General features: G+C 42.6%; 2 protein-coding genes across 2 annotated transcripts in view; both read left to right on the top strand.

The window, feature by feature from the left end:
• LOC143277423 (uncharacterized) overlaps positions 1-4,414 on the top strand; it is a 16,442-nt gene extending 12,028 nt beyond the window's left edge. Inside the window, exons 10-12 of the mRNA XM_076582230.1 lie at positions 556-777; positions 2,237-2,278; positions 2,965-4,414. Of these exons, the coding sequence (XP_076438345.1) occupies positions 556-777; positions 2,237-2,278; positions 2,965-4,173 (1,473 nt within the window). The 3' untranslated portion in view covers positions 4,174-4,414. The remainder of the gene's footprint in view (positions 1-555; positions 778-2,236; positions 2,279-2,964) is intronic.
• Positions 4,415-13,133: 8,719 nt separating this feature from the next.
• On the top strand, positions 13,134-16,287 carry LOC143279439 (uncharacterized). Its single transcript, XM_076583482.1, has 2 exons — positions 13,134-13,309; positions 14,711-16,287. The coding sequence occupies exons 1-2, from the start codon at positions 13,188-13,190 to the stop codon at positions 16,107-16,109; spliced, it is 1,521 nt and encodes a 506-aa protein (XP_076439597.1). The 5' UTR covers positions 13,134-13,187; the 3' UTR covers positions 16,110-16,287.
• Positions 16,288-19,662: the final 3,375 nt, after the last annotated feature.

Genomic DNA, 19,662 nt, shown 5'->3' with positions numbered 1-19,662 from the left:
GTTGTATTTCATGATCTTGCTGCATCTATTTTACAACTTTGAATAATAATCATTACAGCCAGCTTGGCATTAATGAAAATAGACCACAGAGCGAAATGTAGACATTCCATTACCCCCTTAAAACAAATTTATGCAGCATTTATGCAGTTTCATTGAATCAAGATGTCTGTTTGTGTGTGTGTGTGTGTGTGCTTGTGTGTGTGTGTGTGTGTGTGTGTGTGTGTGTGGTCTATGCATGTGTGCATGTATGAAACGCACGGGTCTCGTTTATTCTCGTTTATTAAATGTGGATGTGATCGTGCGTAGCTAAGTACGGCTGTCGTGTATTCTCGAATATGCAGATGTATTATACATGTCTATCTGTGTCTCTCTGTCTCTCTCTGTCTCTGTCTCTCTCTCTCTCCATATATATATTATATATATATATATATGTGTGTGTGTGTGTGTGTGTGTGTGTGTGTGTGTGTGAAGTATAACAGTAATGTGTAAATGTATTATGTATATATATATATATAGACGGACAGTACACATCCCCCATACCTAAATGCCACACAGATGAACCTGATCTTCCTGGCGGCCATCATGCGAGTGATGCTGTGCCAGCTACGGTCGCACAGCCAGGAGGGACAGCTGACGGTACGCCGAAGTCTCCGGGCACTCCTCATCCTCGTGCCCCTCTTTGGCCTGCAGGAGTTCTGCCTCCTCTACCGGCCCCGGCCCTCGGACCCTGGCTTCTACGCCTACGAGGTTGTCAGCGCTGCCGTGATGAATCTGCAGGTCAGGCTGTGTGTGGGGGTGCGGTGGAGGGGTTGGGGGGGGTGGGGTGGTTGGGATAGAAGGGGGTAATTTTATTATGGTCGTTGTTTTTTGGGGGTGGGTGTTTGTGTTTTGTTTTTGTTGGGGGGCTGGGTTTTTTTGTTTGTTTGTTGCTGGTCCTGATTGCATTCTTTGTGATTCTACCCGTGTCTTTTTTTTTTTTTTTTTTTTTTTGCAGTCCCTACATATTCTCCTCTCTCTCTCTCTCTCTCTCTCTCTTTCGTTTATCACAATGTTTAGTTACGCAATGAAAGTATGTTGATGCATTTACCCATGTCATAAGGACCTCATGGTCAATGGCATTTAAGTGTCAAAACGTCTCTCTCTCTCTCTCTCTCTCTCTCTCTCTCTCTCTCTCTCTCTCTCTCCCGTTTATCATAATGTTTTGTTACGCAATCAAAGTATGTTGATGCATTTACCCATGTCATAAGGACCTCATGGTCAATGGCATTTAAGTGTCAAACTCTCTCTCTCTCTCTCTCTCTCTCTCTCTCTCTCTCTCTCTCTCTCTCTCTCTCTCTCCCGTTTATCATAATGTTTTGTTACGCAATGAAAGTATGTTGATGCATTTACCCATGTCATAAGGACCCCATGGTCAATGGCATTTAAGTGTCAAAACGTCTCTCTCTGTGTCTCTGTCTCTGTCTGTCTGTCTCTCTGTCTCTCTCTCTCTCTCTGTTTTACTTAGCTTAATGCTTTAATCGTTTTATCTACCGAAGTATGTTGATGCATTTACCCATGTCATAAGGACCTCACGGTCAATGGCATTTAAGTGTCAAAGCGTCAAGAAAGCCCCCACCCCCACCCCCTCCCTCTCTCTCTCTCTCTCTCTCTCTCTCTCTCTCTTTGTCTCTCCGTCATTGCGTTCGTGTGTGTTTGTTTGCGTAAGCGCGTGTGCGTGGATGTGTGCGTAATCTTGTCTGTACTATAGTGGAGGCTATGGGTTGATGAGGTTAAGCACGTGCGTGTGTGCGTGCGTACGTGTGTGCGTGCGTGCGTGTGTACGTGTGTGTGTGTGTGTGTGTGTGTGTGTGTCTGTGTGTGTGTTCTTTCTTAGATTTAACGTCTTTTCACTTTGAGTGATGTCAGACGTGCCATATGTGTGTGTGTGTGTGTGTGTGTGTGTGTGTGTGTGTGTGATTTGGGGTTGGAGATGGTGGTTAAAGGGGGATAAAAAAAAAGAAAAAAAAGGGATAAACTAGAATAATGGAATAAACAAATTAGTATGTGTCTGAGCGTGTATGTGTGTGCAGTTGAGCTCGATTGTTTCATATAAATTATCTACATGTGTTGTCATTGCTTTATGTATAAATGTTTGTTCAGGTTACACCAGTGTGACATTTTTTCCCATGCTGTTATTTGATCACCTTGATACTGTCAAGTATACCTAACTCAAGCTTTCGTGTTTGTTTGTGCACAGGGTGCTGTCGTGGCCCTCATTTTCTGCTTTTTTAATGGAGAGGTGAGATGGACTGTTCTATCATTGTGTATGAGTCGGTTCAATTTTAAGCGTTTATCTTCCATCCCAATTAAAATCGTCGGCACTTCCCTCTTATTCTAGCATCATCCTTCCACTTAAAATCTTTGTATGATTAATCATCGCACTCGTTAATCAATATTTTGAGGATTGAATTATCTGCCATCACAATCAAAATCGTCGACACTTCCCACTTATTTTAGCAACCTATTTTCAGTTAAAATCTCCGTATAATTAATCATCGCACTCATCATCAACATTTTGAGGATTGGTTACTTCCCGCAAAGACGTTTATCATTTGCTTTTCATTCAGAACTTTCTTGTTTCCTAAAACAAAGCATATCTACAAATTACGCTATATCCATACGAAAACGACCACCCCTTAGCAGCAGCTTAACAAATTGGTCATACACGTAAAATGTTACATGTCCTCCTGAGTGTGTATGTGTGCGTGCCTGAAATATGATTGAATGACACAGGAAACGAAAGACGAGCGCCCAATGACAGCCGTTAGCCGGCTCTACCCAGGTAGACAGCCTGTTGTGCAAGTGCCCCCGTGTTTGTTAAGCGCTTAGAGCTTGGTCTCCGATGCAGGATAGGCGCTGTATATTAGTATTCACACGGTCCATCATTCAAATCACGCTGTGTGTGTGTGTGTTTCCACCGTACAGGTGCAGGGCCACCTGAAGGACGTGTACAAACGCCTGCAGTACAAGCTGAAAGGAGGACGCGGCCGGTCCCGCCAGAGCCTGTCCTTGACGTCGTCCCTTCCGTCCAGACCTCACCGGCCATCCCTGGCCTCCATCGACACTGCCGCCTCCGTCATCCTGGCCCCGCTCCGCCTCACCGCCACCACCGACACCAACAACGACAACGGAGGGGAAAACGGCAGTGGTGGGAGAGGTGGCTGTGTGGATAGGGGTCGGCGGGGTCGTCTGCCCACTTTGCCGGACAGTATTGCTGAACACGATGCAGAGTCAGCCAACGCCCACTCCAGTGAGGGCAGTGGTGATCCCCACCCCGCAGATACTGAGGGAAATGGGTCATCCTCAAGTACCGGTCTTGCCACAAACGGATTTCGTCCCGAGGAGGCAGAGGCGTGTAACAACACCCATCAAGGTGATGTCCAGAGCCGGGCGTCTGTCCATGATTCGAGAAAGAAAAGAGGGTTTGTGCTCTTTTCGTTTTTAAAATTATGGCCCAAAAGGCCCATCCTAAATGAGAAAGGCACACAAAGAGAAAGCCAAATCTCGGACAGTGATAAGTTTGACAACCCAGCGATAGTGGTTTCCCAGCACGAACGTTCTTCTCAAAGCCATGTTCCCAAGCCGGATGAAATCATTCCGACCTATTTTCAGACCATGGATAACAGTGCTTCAGCATTAAATACGAACACACGGTACGACATCTCCTCACATGATATACACAATAGTCGATCTTCCCACAGTCTAATTCCTGTGGACGACGGCGCCAGCTCGAAAGACAGTGTTTACGGGGAAGACGGTGAAAACAGACGGCTCGTGCAAGAGACTCTGGTGGACTGTCACGGCAAACCTAGGCACGTGCATCCAGCACATAAATGTGACGGCCACTGGGAAGGTGGACGTCTCAGTGTCAGGGGTCTGAGTTCCCTGTCTGACGACAAGAGACGTCTGTGCTCCGACGCAGGCTCTCTGCAGGGAAGTGATTCCTCGGCCAGCTTTTCCATTTATCTGCCAAGCGACTTGTACCTGGAAGAAGAACCAAACGCGGCGGCCAGAGGTCATGGTAAGCTGGAAGACTTATCCATTAAGTTATCGACTGAAGATCGAGACTCAGAATCATTGGGAGCTTTCTATCACGTGAATGAAGCCTTCGAATGTGACATCTCCACATCATAGAGTGTGGACGAGTGATCAAGAATGGAGCCTTTTTGAGGCGTCACAATGCAGTGAACTTAACTTGAATGTGTCGACACAAGCGCCCATGCTTACATGTCAAAAACTAAAGTCCCCAGTTATCTTATTCTTATCTCGTGTACCAGAGGACTTCGCGTGGTTCAGGTGTGGTGCGTAGAGGACGAACAAACTTAAATCATATGTCCTCTGCCTATATTTATTAATGAATAGACTTAAACAAACACGTGCGCACGATAACACTTACCTGCCACTTTCAGCAATTGAAGAACGAGCGCGCGCGTGCGCGCGCGCGCACACACACACACACACACACACACACACACACACACACACCACACGTGCGCGTGCGCGAGCAGATCACGTCACGGTACAGGGCTTAAATCAACCTCGTGAGACCATATGCATATCGCATGCATTTATCTTTTCAGTTCTGACCACTTGCAAAATGGCGTCCTGGCAAACTGCGCGAAATGATCTCTGAAAGAAGATCTTTGAGTATTTATGTCGGTTTTTGGTTGTTGTTTTTGTTTTGTTTTTTTTTGTTGTTGTTGTTGTTTATTTCTTTGTTGTTGCTGTTTGTGTGATCTTTAAATTTGTTATTGATTATATATATATATATATATATATATATATATATATATATACATTCATGAACTTGTGTTTTCAGACCAGGAAATTCTGTCACGAAGTGTAATTCTTCCCACTGAAAGTCGCAGACATTACTAAATGACAGAAGGAACTGACCCGAGAGTTTAAAAGAAACTTCTGAGATTTCGTCCGTTTTTGTTTTGTTTTTCAGACTCTATCATCGTCGTCATCGTAGTTAACATCCTCATCGTTTGTGTTATTGCCGTTGTCATCTGATTATCTTCATTAGTAACGACTTGAATATAGTATGCATCAGAATCATGTGAACACCATATTGGTAGGATGGATATTTTTCCAGCGTCTGTGTGTGATGCGTTTGATTACTCACTCATTTGAAAAAAAACACCTAACACACTTGTTTGTAGTTGTTATGCGATATTTTTCAATGATCTGATGATTATTCCCCATATGGAAAGTCTAATTGTGCATATATGTATGTATGTATATATGAATGTATGTATGTATGTATGTATATACATAATTATATATATGTATGTATACATATATATATATATACATAGTTGTTATTTCGTGTCTTGTAATGTAAAGCAATAATGATCATACAATTTAACAATAATTTGACTGCACCAGCTATATACCAACTTTGATTGTCCGATTTTTAACACGCGTCAAGTAAACTTTATCATCTCAGAAAACCGAGAAATTTACATGTGGTCGAAAACATAACACATTAACGATTACATCAAAATTGAACATGGAAATGCATCACACATGTAAGAAGACTTTTTGGATTAAAGACGCAAACTCTCTCTCTCTCTCTCTCTCTCTCTCTCTCTCTCTCTCTCTCTCTCTCTCACACACACACACACACACACACACACACACACACACACACATATATATATATATATATAGAGAGAGAGAGAGAGAGAGAGAGAGATGATGGGGAAAACAGTATTTCATTTTTTCCTCAAGGCTGACACAGCGCTGCTGGTCAGTCATCTGCTTAGTAGATGTAGTGTAGCGTACACGGATTTGTCCGAACGCAGTGACGCCTCCTTGAGAAACTGAAGCTGAAACGTGTACAACCCACCATAAGGAAATTTATTTTACAGACGTAAGTGTCCCTTACCACAATGTGGTGGAAACGAACAGATGCTAGAAAGGGGGGGGGGGAGAAGTTGGAGAGAATGTTGGAATGGGGGATGCTTTGCTTTGTCGCCTCTTCGCCAAAATCTTGTTAGCGTTTATCTGGTGGGGTTACCTAGTATCATGTAACATTCTTGCAGACATGACATGTAAAGGTTGGCATTTCTTGAGTATCCGCTTCGTTATCTTGGAGTGTTGGCCTTCTTCTTCGTTTTCGTGTTCTTCTGTTGTCTGTTTGCATTTATTTCTCCGCAAGCCGTTTCGTTGTTTACTTGTTCTCTGTGTGTGTGTGTGTGTGTGTGTGTGTGTGTGCTTTCACAGTCGTCAAAAAATCGAGTTCCATGCTACGATGTTTATGCGCTGTACACTTTTTTTTTGCAAGAGCATTCTCTGACCTCTCCTTTTTGTAGCCTGTTGAGTCAGCTTTTCTACAGTGCACATGTTAGAGAAAAATTCTTGTTTCACGCAGTTCACACTCAGCCTGGGTTGGGGCACTCGATGTATATTTTGCCTCATTTCACTTCCCGCTGTGACCAAACTTAAGTCGTTTACATCCGATCATTCAGACTTGTTACAAATCTGTACATAGACCGTGGTGGGTTAGATTAGACCTTGTTGACACGGTAATATGATGATAAACAGCCGAGACATGTAGGAATATTAGAAACAAAAGATAAAAAAAACAACCAACAACTGGACCAATGGTTGCGGGAGTGTAGAGACACGAGACAAGCTGTTGCTGAAATACGTTGTGAGGAAACAAAAGGAGATTTACAACAATCGAACAATGTACATAATATAGAAAATCTGGACAATCAGCTTGTCGAAATGCAAAACGTGCAAAAGACAAGTAACTCTTGGGATGATAAAGCTGTACTTGTACGTAGAAAATGAAGGAGACAAAAATTCACACGTAGATGTAGATAAAAGACGAGAAAAAATTTCGACAAACAGCTGTTGATGTGCATAAAAAGGAGGAAAAAAACACTTTGCAAACAGCTGTTCATGTGTGTAAATAAAGTAGGAAAAGAGGACAGCCAGCAATAGATGTATATAAGCGAAGGAGAACATGACAAATACCCCTGGTTGCACATAATACAAAACAGAAGAACTGAAGAAATTGTCCTAAATGTGTATAGAGAAAGGTGGACAAACATCGCAGAGGTGTGGTAAAAATGAACCTATGATTTTATGAAAATAATGCACGGGGTCGGTGGCACATTACCCAGAAAAACGTTTTAAAGGGAAACAGGGGGAAATGACAAAGAGAAGGTATTGGTGCCGGGCAGAATTTCATTGTTGTGTGCGAGTGGTACACGAAGTAATATTACCACGCCTGCGCGCGTATTTATGATACGTGTCAAATATAGTATTGGTATATCGATATGTATATATATAAATGTGTTTGTGTGTGTGTGTGTGTACGTGTGGTTACCTGTGTGCTCATCACACTGTGATAAAAGTGATTAAACTGTTGCTTGAGATATATTATGCTCGTACGGACGTACATGCATGAATGTGTGTTACTTGTGTGCATGTTAAAGACACAACAGAGGATGTATGATTTTTATGTTTGGGGTAAGTGTGTTACTGTGGGGAAGAAAGAAGGAATGAGATAGATATAGAATGGTTACAAGGCAATGACATAAATATCTACATGTGTACACGTAGTTTTGTCTCATTAAAAAATTGGCTTACTGGAAAGGAAGGCCCAGAGTCCGAAATATTTGAACAAACAAGTTTTTGACTTCTCTCTCTCTGTCTCTGTCTGTCAGTCTGTCTCTATCTCTCTATCTATCTATCCATCTATCTCTCTATCTATCTATATATCTATCTATCTCTTTCTTTGTTTTTTGTTTAGCTTTTTTGGGTGGGAGTGACTTTGATTTTATATCTTCCATTTCGAGTCAGCCATCCTTCCTGTTTTTGCTGTAGAAGATATAAACTATTTAGAGTCATCATTCTTTTTTCGTTTGGTTTTTATTTTCTTTTTTCTTTTTCTCCTCAGTTTATTTTGGATAATTTTGAATATGACACATGTTTACTGGTAGCTAGATGTTCCTGAAATATATATTGAAGAACTTTTTTTCTTTGATGCAGGCTCCCTGTTTTAATGTTTTTACCGTCCACTTAAAAGTATTGGCCAGGCCGTGTGTTGAACACTACGCTGAGATGGCCAGTTTCAAAGTCGTGGACATAAGTGTACGGAAACTGACGATATTTTGTTGATACAGAGTTAATTGTTAAACGTAATCTGGATTACGTATAATTATATTGGTGCACTTTATAAGAATAACAATAATGCAGATTTTTGAAACCGTCACCACTATGTATTTGTGGTAAGACCCTTGACATCCCACATTTTTTGCTCGAATGTCCAGATACACATTTACATTTCAAACCCCTTCATGATATGATTACATCCTTTAATCTTCCATTAGCCATGTCCAGCGTTTTTCACCCTAGCAAAGAAAATGGTTGGTCTCTGACAAAAACCACAGTTGACCTAATTAAAAGCCATCCAATTGGTAGGTTTTTCTAATTTGTTTCATCCCCCTTCTGCTGCAGAGGTTCCCCTCTGTTTTATTTAATCCAAAGTAGTGTTTCGTTTTGGGTGATAGTGTCAGATTTACTTGTAGAGCAAAGTTCCCATTATTCTAATTAGTGGAACTGTTCGACCCTAACATGTAATATGTCGTCTTGATTACATTACGAAACCTTAATTTGATGAGAAAGAGTGAGAGACAGTGTGTGTGTGTGTGTGTGTGTGTGTGTGTGTGTGTGTGTGTGTGTGTGTGTGTGAGTGAGTGGGCAAGGGAATGAGGTGGGGGAATTATAATGGGCGTTTGTGTGCATGCATGGATGTATGTAGGGAGAGGGTGGGGGAGAAACGTATGTGAGTATGTGTGTGCGTTAGAATATTTTTTGGAGATAATGATATTAATGAAATTTGGTAACTTGATTTGTTAAATATGTTTTTTAAATCATACCTTCCCTCAAATCAGAATTTCCTTGTGTTGCTCAGTTAATATTTTATTCAAATGGTTGCGAAAATGTCAGTACAACAAACAGTTAATCTGACAATAAATGGTTTCAGTCAGTCAGTCAAGAATAACCGGATAAATATCCTTGAAACGGGAGTACGTTATTACAGTGATGTAACTTTGCTTTTAAAAGCAATTAGGTGATTGTTGTTGAAACGACTTGGATATGCTCCAAACCAAGATCAACCCTTCCTGCACCACCCTATATTTGTGAGGGGAAAAGAGTCATGGGATGGGTTGCATGAGCGATCTCATGAGCGCTGAGTTTGCTTGGCATCAAGAATTTTCCTGTCTGTGAAATTAGCGTAGACTTACGAACATTCCTAACGCTGAGCAAACTTAGCACTGCGAAGATCGCCCATAAAACCCACCACTGGAAACGTCCGGCCTGGCGTTACGTGTCACACACGAACTGATCAAGTTGATCAATAGTGTGTGTGTGTGTGTGTGTGTGTGTGTGTGTGTTATTGTTGAGAGTTTAGCGGTGTTGCATACCATTCTCGTGTTATTGATGATGGAATTAAACCATTTGTTCCGAACGTTGCCTTCGTTTTCATCTCTCTCTCTCTCTCTCTCTCTCTCTCTCTCTCTCTCTCTCTCTCTCTCTCTCTCTCTCTCTTTCATGGCACATGCATAATGAACCTGAGAAAGTGTGCATGTATATGTGTGCGTGCGTATGCACATGCGTTGGTACGTGTGTAAGCTGGTAGAAACGTTTGAAAAACAAGTAGTTAAACTGCTCATACATTGCTTTATCTTTAGTTATACTTTTTATGGAGGCTGTGTGATGTGTTGTGTGTGTTTGCAGCTGCGTGTACATGTGTGCGTTCGCAAGAGAACAGATGTTCCAGTACCAATGTAGTGATGTCTGGAGGCCAACCAAAGATTTTTTCGTGTGTTCAAAGACCACAGAGACGTGAGTCACTCGCTTCACGGAAACGTTATTGACAGTGTCTCCGGTTTCTTGACCAGTTCTTCCGGTATCTCATCCGGCTGACATCATATTCAATTATGGTTGTGTAACGTAATGTGTAACGTAATGTCCGGTCATTCAGCCTGACATCAAAATGAATTTCCTCGTGATTATACCGTCGTATTCATCATCAACATCATCATCATCAACCGTTATAGTTGCCTGTCACAGTGATGTCGACCAGCATTTATTTTCTTCCCATTTCCGTAAGCTTGTGGTGTGTGAATTTGTGTCAGTAACAAGATCTTCAGCGGTTTTAGAATCGTAGTGACTATCGGCGTTGACTTTTCTGATTGAAACGAAATGCAGAATACACAGGTGTTTAGCAACTTTAAAGGAAGGGAGAACACAAGTATTTGTGTCGTTGAAGGGGGTGGGGGGAGGGGGAGAACCAGCGAGTATGGTTTCATGACAAAGAAGCCATTGTCCTCAGTGGTCAGAAAGTTTGCGGCGTTCAGCAGCGTTAAATATGTATGGGCAGAACTGACCACGACCTATTGAGGCTGCCTAGTATTAACCCCTCGGCTGCCGAGCTTTGAGGAAATAAATTCACTGTGGCATGAATTTGAAATGATTTTTATTTGTGTAAATGGGCCATGTGGAGTCATTGTTTTTTTTTATATTTGATTTGATTCCTGAACAACAGTATCCCAACCATGAGGGGAAGACGCACGGATAAAGAATGATGACTGACATTCTGGTCTGTCAATTCAGATTTATCTCAGTTCGGTGATAGTCTTTCTCAGATAAGCCTAGTCGGTGACAGTCAAGGGGTTAACTGAAACAGGCTATATAATTCCATGCGAACTAGCTGCTAGCGTTTGGAAGATCCTGTATCCGGTATACAATACAGTATCAGTAACTCAAGGAGGCGTCACTGCGTTCGGATAAATCCATATACGCTACACTACATCTGCTAAGCAGATGCCTGACCAGCAGCGTGACCCAACGCTCTTAGGCCTTGAGAAAAAAAGGTAAACAAAGATGAAATAGAATATAAATAAATAAATAATTATCTTTTAAAAATGATCAATTAAAAAAAAGATAAACAAGATAAAATGACAATAATGATAATAATAAACAAGCAAGTAAATGTAAAACATACAGACCCCCCCCGCCCCCGACCCCCACGCACACACAGGCTGCCACTGATTGGCCACATGAGGGGTGGGAAAAGATTTCATGCATGAACGTGGCGTCTAGCGTGTTGCTCAGTCTATTGTATTTGGAAAAGCCCTGAGAGAATCTGTTCCGTTCTGAAGAAATTTACGCAATGTTGGTTTGGAAATGATGCCAATATTCGTTTGATTTGCAAAGCATCGTGCTCTACCTTTCATGCTAGACTCATGGCCGCTCCTTCTCCCTAACTTTTTTTGAGGCGATCGATGGTGTGATGGCCTTGTACCTGTTCTGTTGATATTCTTTGACGTTTTTGAGGATTTCCGATTTTCCTAGATGTAGGCCGCTCGTTGTTGTTGCGTTACCAGCAAGTCTGTCAGCTCGCTCATTTCCCTTAACACCTGCATGTCCCGGACAGTATGACCATGTACGTTTTTTAATCTGAAAGTTGCGCATTGCCTCATGCCACTCTGGGCTTCCCATTTCACTTTCAATTTTTTGTATGAGAATCATTGAGTCCATTAGAATCATCGTATGTTGGTTTCCAGACATATGAATAGATGATAGCCACTGGAGAGCATGTGTCACGGCTTCAACTTCCATCGTTAGGCTGGAGGTTGTGACTTTGTTGGCAGCATTCTTTTCCCTAATTGTTTTTTTTTTTCCTTTTTTGTTTCGCAGTGAATCCCCAACCGGATTGGTCTTCGGTGACTGAACCATCTGTGTATATGACGATGTCCTCTTCTTTACTGTTTTCTTCTAAGAGTAGCTTCACTTCTGCATCAGCTTTGCCCTCTGGCCATTCCCGACAATGTGAAATGGCCGTGTTGAATAGATGATTGAGGTTTTCGGGGTTTTCCTCCCATTCTTTTGTTTCTTTCAGGCCTTGTGGCCGGCATACTAGCTGGATTGTGTCTTCTGCTTGCCCCATCCATGATCTTCCCCAGCTGCCTTTTGGTTCCTTGACTGCGTCATGCAGAGGGTTTTGAGGGTTTTCTAATGCTCTGAAGTAGGTCTTAACCTGTTTTAACTTGTTTCTGGCCTGTATTGACGGAAGGTCAAGCAGGTATCGCAAGGTTTCCGTATGTGCACCTTTCGTTGTTCCAAGGATCAGCCTCATAGCTTCATTTTGAACTCTTTCTAATTTTAGGAGGCTGCTTTGAGGCGGTGTTGTTAGCCCAAGTTTGTAGTCGATCACACTGAAAACGAGTGGCTGATATAGCAGGAAGAGGTGGCGTTGTTCGAGACCGTTGGTATCCGGATTCTGTATCACGAATCACGGATTCCATAAGAGGTAACACAATGAGCATTGTGCAGACGCAGCCCTTGGTGCATGTGAACCACTTTAAAACAATAATTTCTAACCATCCGCAATGCCCTGCACTAAACGTCCATACACACAACTACGAATGGACGCAAGCAGATACAGTGGTATCAGTCACGCGCAGTTCGAAACTCCATTGCGGCAAAAGTGCCACATATACAAATTGCTGTTTAGCCTTTGGATAATTAAAAAAAAAAAAAAAAAAAAAAAACTGACCGAAGGACACCTTCATCTATTCAATATTTTAGAATAACATGTTTTATTTATTTATTTATTTAGTAAACAAAATAAAAACTAAAACCTGGATGGAGCTAAGGGGGAAAAGGGAGGACTGGGGTGGGTGGGTGGGGTGGATGAACAACATAAACAAAATATGCAGGAAAAGACAGACGCTAGAATCAAAGAGACCACAAAAAGACAGAACATTAGTGTGTGTGTGTGTGTGCAAAGGGAAACGGAACGTTAAACAATTTGAATAATAATTCCAAGAAAAAGCCCACCTCAACCACCCCCACCCACCCCCAAAACAACAACAACAAAACCCGAAAGTACGTAAACCTGAAACCCGTTCTCGAAAGGGTTTGCCCAAAAGGGCTCTCAAGTGATATTCTCGTGAACATCCGTGTCACAGCTGAGGTCAATCATTCTCTGCACGGTCCCATGACTCACGCTTTGCTGTGAAGCATCGCGCGAGGCTGGGTTTAAGTTGAGGCACTGGACCTAGGAGCGGCATACTGGGGCGAAACGCGCGCAGAAACGGACAAAGTTTACCACGCGGATGCCGGTATATGATACCTATAAAAAGAATATAATATATTTATGTTTGCTGGTGATTGTTCGGACTGACGTTGCCAAGGAGTTAGACGACGAGAGACAACCATCATTATTCAGCGTAAGCAGGTGGGTTTATTGTGATAATTAGTGGGATACTATACCGCGTTCGCAAAGTAAACATGTTACTTTTTGTTTAAAGGCGATGAAACAGTGTTTGCAAAGTGAATGTATTTGTCTTTTCGTGATGTGCTGTTTTGTTTCTTCTCTCTTTTTTTGTCATTTATCTATTGGAGGGTTTGTGATTATGATATGGGACAAGGGTTTGCACAGTTAGTTTTCAGTTTCTTTCTCTTTTTTTTTCTTCTTTTTTTGTTTTGTTTATTTATTGATTTTTCTTTGTTGTTGTTGTTGTTGTTGTAGCAAGAATTAATTGTGGCTTTTGTTACTATATTATGTGCATGTTTTTAGTTCTTTGCGTCATTAACGTTATTGAAAATATTATTGATCTGCTGTACTCTTAACTGATGATGGTTGTTAATTCTGCTTTTATTCACGCTCTCGTCTTCGTTTTCCATGTGACTAGTTTGATATTTCTTTATTGCTTCATGTACATAGCCTAGTTATTTCATTTAATTTTATCTAATCGTGAACTGTTTTTCGTAGTCTCTTTGGACATTCTGAATACCCCTTTTCCTGACGATATGCATGCGTTTTTTGTCCGATAAAATAAATGAATGGATACAATTTTCTCTATGTGTATCTGTCACGGACTTCCAATTTATTAATCGAATAAAATAATCTATTTATTTATTCGTTTCATTTATTATTCATTGCTTTATTTCATCCTTTTTAAAGTTTGTAAGATTGCTTTTTTCGGAAAGGATACGATGAATAGGTTGTTTCCGTCTCTCTCCACCACCACCACCATCTCTCTCTCATATTTATTCTGTCAGCTTAAAAACTATTGGGTTGTATTTGTATTTCTTTTTATCACAACAGATTTCTCTGCGTGAAATTCGGGCTGCTCTCCCCAGGGAGAGCGCGTCGCTACACTACAGCGCCACCCATTTTTTTTTGTATTTTTTCCTGCGTGCAGTTTTATTTGTTTTTCCTATCGCAGTGGATTTTTCTACAGATTTTGCCAGAAACAACCCTTTTGTTGCCGTGGGTTCTTTTACGTGCGCTAAGTGCATGCTGCACACGGGACCTCGGTTTATCATCCGAATGACTAGCGTCCAGACCACCACTCAAGGTATAGTGGAGGGGGAGAAAATATCGGCGGCTGAGCCGTGATTCTAACCAGCGCGCTCAGATTCTCTCGCTTCCTAGGCGGACGCGTTACCTCTAGGCCATCACTCCACTGTTTTTACAATAATTATTCTGAATCCAAGCAAAATGGTAACGTACTTGAATACTGTCTGTTATTGTTGACAATGTTATGAGTGTAATGACTTATGAACATTAAACCATCCGAAATCTGGAATCTCATTTTTATTTTTATTTTTATTTTATTATTTTTTTTTACAGCTTTTATACTGCTATGGAAGCCCATCAGACTGTGCTCTCCACCCGACTGTCCCTGGTACTGGTGCTGTGCCTCCTGTGTGCGCTGTGTGGGGTGGCCCGCAGTGAACAACACTGCCCTTTCAATTGCAGCTGCTTCGATGACTTCGTCTCCTGCGATGACTTTAATGAAGAAACACTCCTCGCCCTTCCCAACAACATTCAGACCCTAATCCTCAGGAGCGGGACCGTCCGCAGTTTGCCTCAGCTGCTTGGCGAACGCTTTCCCCACCTGTCTCATTTGGAAATCCAGGACTCCAAGGTGGAAGAGATCGCTGACGGAACGTTTTCTGGGCTGAATGCGCTGAATCGACTTGCTATCGTGGAAAGTCAGGTGGGAAACATAGATTCAGGTGCCTTCAGAGGGATGGAAAACGTGTCCGAGGTTTCTATCATCGACTCCCAGATCAGAACCATCAGACCCGGGGCGTTCTCTTCGCTCCGTAACGTGGGGAAGCTGAGCATCAGTTCCAGCAGCATTGAGGAGGTGGGTCACAGAGCCTTTGAGGACTTGTCGGACATTGGCGCTTTCACCTTCTCTCGGAACAACGTCACTACCTTGGCCTCGGGAGCCTTTCAGAACGTGAGGAACATTGGGAAAGTGGACATATTCCAGAACAACTTCACTGCCTTTCAAGCCAGTGCTGTGATCCCTCTTACGGAGGCTAGCAGGGAAATAAACGTCTTCTCCAACACCATTTTGTGTCAGTGCAGCAGTGTACATGCCTTTCACCGCCCACAGATGTCAGTGTTCCTCCAGTCACAGACCTGCACCATGCCAGACACGGGGGAGGTTTTCAAGCTGTCAGAAGTGAACGTCACTGAGCTCTGCCTCAATCAGCCCTCGACTCCTCCGCCCACTGTCACGCCCGAAACTGACCCTGCAACGCCTGGCCGGGTGACTGGTAAGACTGATGCGGGCTTTCAGACCCGTCCCAGTGCTACCACGTCGTTCTCTGTGACCCAGACACACCGCACCTCAGATGTTTCAGAAACACCCTACACCAAAACAACTACGTACACGGCAACTCCGCGACCTTCACCCAGCGGAGGAGCCACGGCAGAAAATACCCCAGCAACAAAAACGCCAGTCTCTTCCACTTCTTCCCGTGGCACAGATTCCAACTCAACGACCGTCATTGTTTCTCGTGTTCCTGACGTCACGTCCGTCGCTGATGGCGTCACGGCCAGGAAAATAGAAACAGTTTCCCGTCCGAATGACAGAAAACGAAACGGATTGTCTGAGGACTCTACCAAACTGCGGAACGGGGCCACATCAGGGACACAATGTTCTCTTGTCTCTCTTCTGACTGCACTCGCCGCTGCCTGGCTTATCTCCATGCAGAAACGTCAGCATTTGTAGATCGCACAATGAACAATCGATCCAAAGAAAAGACAGGCTACAACAACAAAATCTTTTTCTTTTTTTTTCTTTTTTTTGTGACAGCACCTTCGACATCTTACGAGTGACTGAGAGAACTGAAGTTTTACCAAGTGTTGTACGCTCGGGGAATGAGAAAAAAAAAAAAAAAAAAAAACAACTCGTAACGAAACATGTAGGACAATCTCATTTCGTACGAGGTCATACTTTTATTCACACACTCACGCACACACTCATATGCAGACATGAAAGTATATTTTTTTGGAAATGTTGTCCGGATATAATTGTAGACCAGAATGATATTCGATATATCAGAATAGCTTTTTTTTTTGTTTGTTTGGTTTTTTTTGTTTTTTTTGCTTCATCTTTTTCTCTTTTTTTCTTTTCATTAATTGACTAAGTATGGTCAGCTTTCAAATATCTAATACTAAGTTAAACTGAGGAAGCATTTAAGACTGTATACATGTATAAATTATACTACAGTTTCACCGTATCCTAATTCCAACATTTTCTGTGGTCTGGATCAGTCTAATCTCACGCCCCTCGCCACTTTCCCAGCCCCCACCCCCACCCCAACCTACCTCCCCACTCACTGCCTACCACCCACCCCGCCCCCATACCCCTCCAAAAAGAGAGAGAGAGAGAGAGAAAGAGAGAGACCATTTATAACTATGCTGATTGGTTACTTACTTTGTCAATCGTCAGATGTAGCATACTCAAATTCATCTTCCGTCCTTGGGGATCTTTTGGTGTATTCATTTTCTGTCCCCCCCTTCTGTATATTGTTTCTGGTTACGTTTCTGTTCGCTCAGCATTCCACATTGTGCGCATCTTCTGTCCACCACACTACCAACAACGACTGAATCCGCTTCAGTTCAGTCTTGCAGTAGACGGGAGCTATCATATTCATCAAAATATTTGCTGTTGTTTTTTATTTTTTGATAGTGTAAGACAAACAAACCCCAGAGAAGGGAGTTTGATTTCTCACAGAACGGAAAGATTCTGTTTATATATGTTTGATGATGTTGTAATCTGAGGTCGAGATGAAGAATATAATGAAGTGTATGTTTGTGTTTTTGTGTTTGTGTGTGTGTTTTCAGTTGTTTGTTTTTGTTTTTTGGTTGTTGTTTTTCTGTTTTTGCTAATGCCCATGGTGCCTACGATCGTATAACTTCCTAAAATTTAATTGGTTTTATGTTGTTTGATGGTGATGACAGTAGTGATACGTGAGCGTACGTGTGAGTGTGCCCACGCAATTGTGCGCGCATGTGATCGTCGTAATTTCTTGATTTCTTGAATTGAAAAATAAAACAAACAACAAAACTGGTTTGCTTCGTCTGTGTACTTTTTTTTTTTTTTTTTTTTCATCTCCCCTTCCTCCCAAGACAACTCACACCTACACAAGCACTCCACCCGCATTTACGTACGAAAAGACATAAACAAATTTGCATTCTATAAATCATGTTGGAAATTTATTATCGTGTTTTCCAAACCTGGTACACTGCAGGTCTAGGTTTTTCCTCTCTCTCTCTGACACCAATAATCGCTTCTTCCGCGAATGTAGTAATAAGAAACATATGGTCGCACAACTTGCAGAATTATATGTAATTGGTGTACTGAGACTGCCTTGACGCGATTGAGAAATAATTTATAATAGTCCTACTACTTTGACAAATAACAATTATTATTATCCTTTTTTTCTTTTTCTTCTTATCATTATTATTGTTATTGGACCATGTGTTGCTGATAAAGCAAGAAGATTGCAATACAGGAGTCAGGGAACAATTGGTGACTGTCGTGATATGTGTCAGTGAAGTGGCTGGACAGTTTGGGGATTTCACAGTGGTCATTATCATTCCCTGCTTGCCACTTCATCTGGATGACTTGTTTCCTGAACGGCTGTTTCTCGAGAACAGACGTCTCGCTTGTGTATACAACGGTGTGTGTGTGTGTGTGTGTGTGTGAGAGAGAGAGAGAGAGAGAGAGAGATGCTCTGGACGTGTGTGTGTGTGTGTGTGTATCTGTGTGTGTGTGTGTGTGTGAGAGAGAGAGAGAGAGAGAGATGCTCGCGCGCGCGCGCGCGCGTGTGTGTGTATTGAGGATGTGTGTGTGTGTGTGTGTGTGTGTGTGTATTGAGGATGGGTGGAAAATTGAAAGTGGAGAGGTAGTTACGGTGATGAGAATAAATAAAAGTGGTTGGGATTCCCGTGCAGTTGTACCAGATACGACGTCGGCTGAATTACGCAGAACTTGACATTTTTCTTGATAGGTCCAGTACCTTCCCATGTCTCTTACATGACTGAGGCAATAATTCATGCCGCAACTATGTGACTGACTTAGTGACATTGAACACACATGACTGGCTTCACGTGTGCACGATGATGACTATACCGAATAAAACAACGTCCAAGAGATCAGCTCATTCCTCATGATGAAACAACAGGAAGGGAAAATAGGCCACGAGGACACGGCATGAATCAGTGACCAGTGACCCTACCCTGACCCGTGGACTGCCACAAAACTCCACAGACCACCAGCCGCCATGGCGAAGAGGTTAGCATCACGGGCTTGACGGCTGGGAGGACGCATCCCAGCGGTGGTGGGTTTTTTGGCCCGTGGCCAGCTTCTAACCAGGGTTAAGTGTGCTATGCGCCCTCCACTTCCGCGCCTGGGGTGAGTCTCGTCAAGGTCTTCAGTATCGACAGATTCATGGGGGATTGCCGTTGGAGGGACATGGTGGAGGTCTCCACTCTGGGGGAGACGCTCACTCAGTCTGGCTCCGCGACTGAGCCGTTATTGTCGTCAGTAGGGGGCATAGTAGATGGTGTCTCAAGTACATAAGTTAAATCAGAACAGGCACTACCGAACACCACCGAAGTGACTCAGCAGCAGTGCAGGGTCTCCTCTGGTGTGTGGCCTCCAGGCGACCTAATGTCGATGATTCTTAAGGACTGTTGGCATTGGGACTGCAACAGACGAGAAGGATGTGGCTGTGCATGGGGGACTTGGAATGAGCAGTGTGGGTGTAATGCCACTGAAATGGTGCAGATGATGGGCCAGCAAAAAAAACAAAAACAAAAAAAAAAATCCACAGACCTAGAAAACTTAACCCAAAATACTTTTTTTTTCTTCCAAAAACACCGCTATCCAAAATTTCTGTGGGGAAAATCATGTGTGTGTGTTATGTCTTTAAACACTCCATTCGTGTTACTGGAAATAAATCATATCACTTCAGGTTATCAGACTGATAATTGTGTCACATCCATCAGTCAATGTCTGAGGCTATTTAAAAAGTCTCAAACCCAGTTTCCCAATTCCTATAAGACTTTGAAAAGGTTTAAATAGGGGCAGGGGGGATGCTACATGCATGTGTGTATGCTGTGTGCACCCTGCTTTTTGTGTGTACAGTGACACACTACATACAAGTCAGCTAAAGTTTAGGGTAGTTTGGTTTTAAAGAGATGGTGAATGTGACCGGCACTTTTAGTGAAAAGTAACATTTTTCATGACAACCTTCCAGTCAAACCATCAAAGT

Source organism: Babylonia areolata, chromosome 2, assembly GCF_041734735.1.
Source record: "Babylonia areolata isolate BAREFJ2019XMU chromosome 2, ASM4173473v1, whole genome shotgun sequence".
Classification (NCBI taxonomy): domain Eukaryota; kingdom Metazoa; phylum Mollusca; class Gastropoda; order Neogastropoda; family Buccinidae; genus Babylonia; species Babylonia areolata.
The sequence above is the reverse complement of the archived record's forward strand: the minus strand, read 5'-3'. Positions and strand labels throughout refer to the sequence as shown.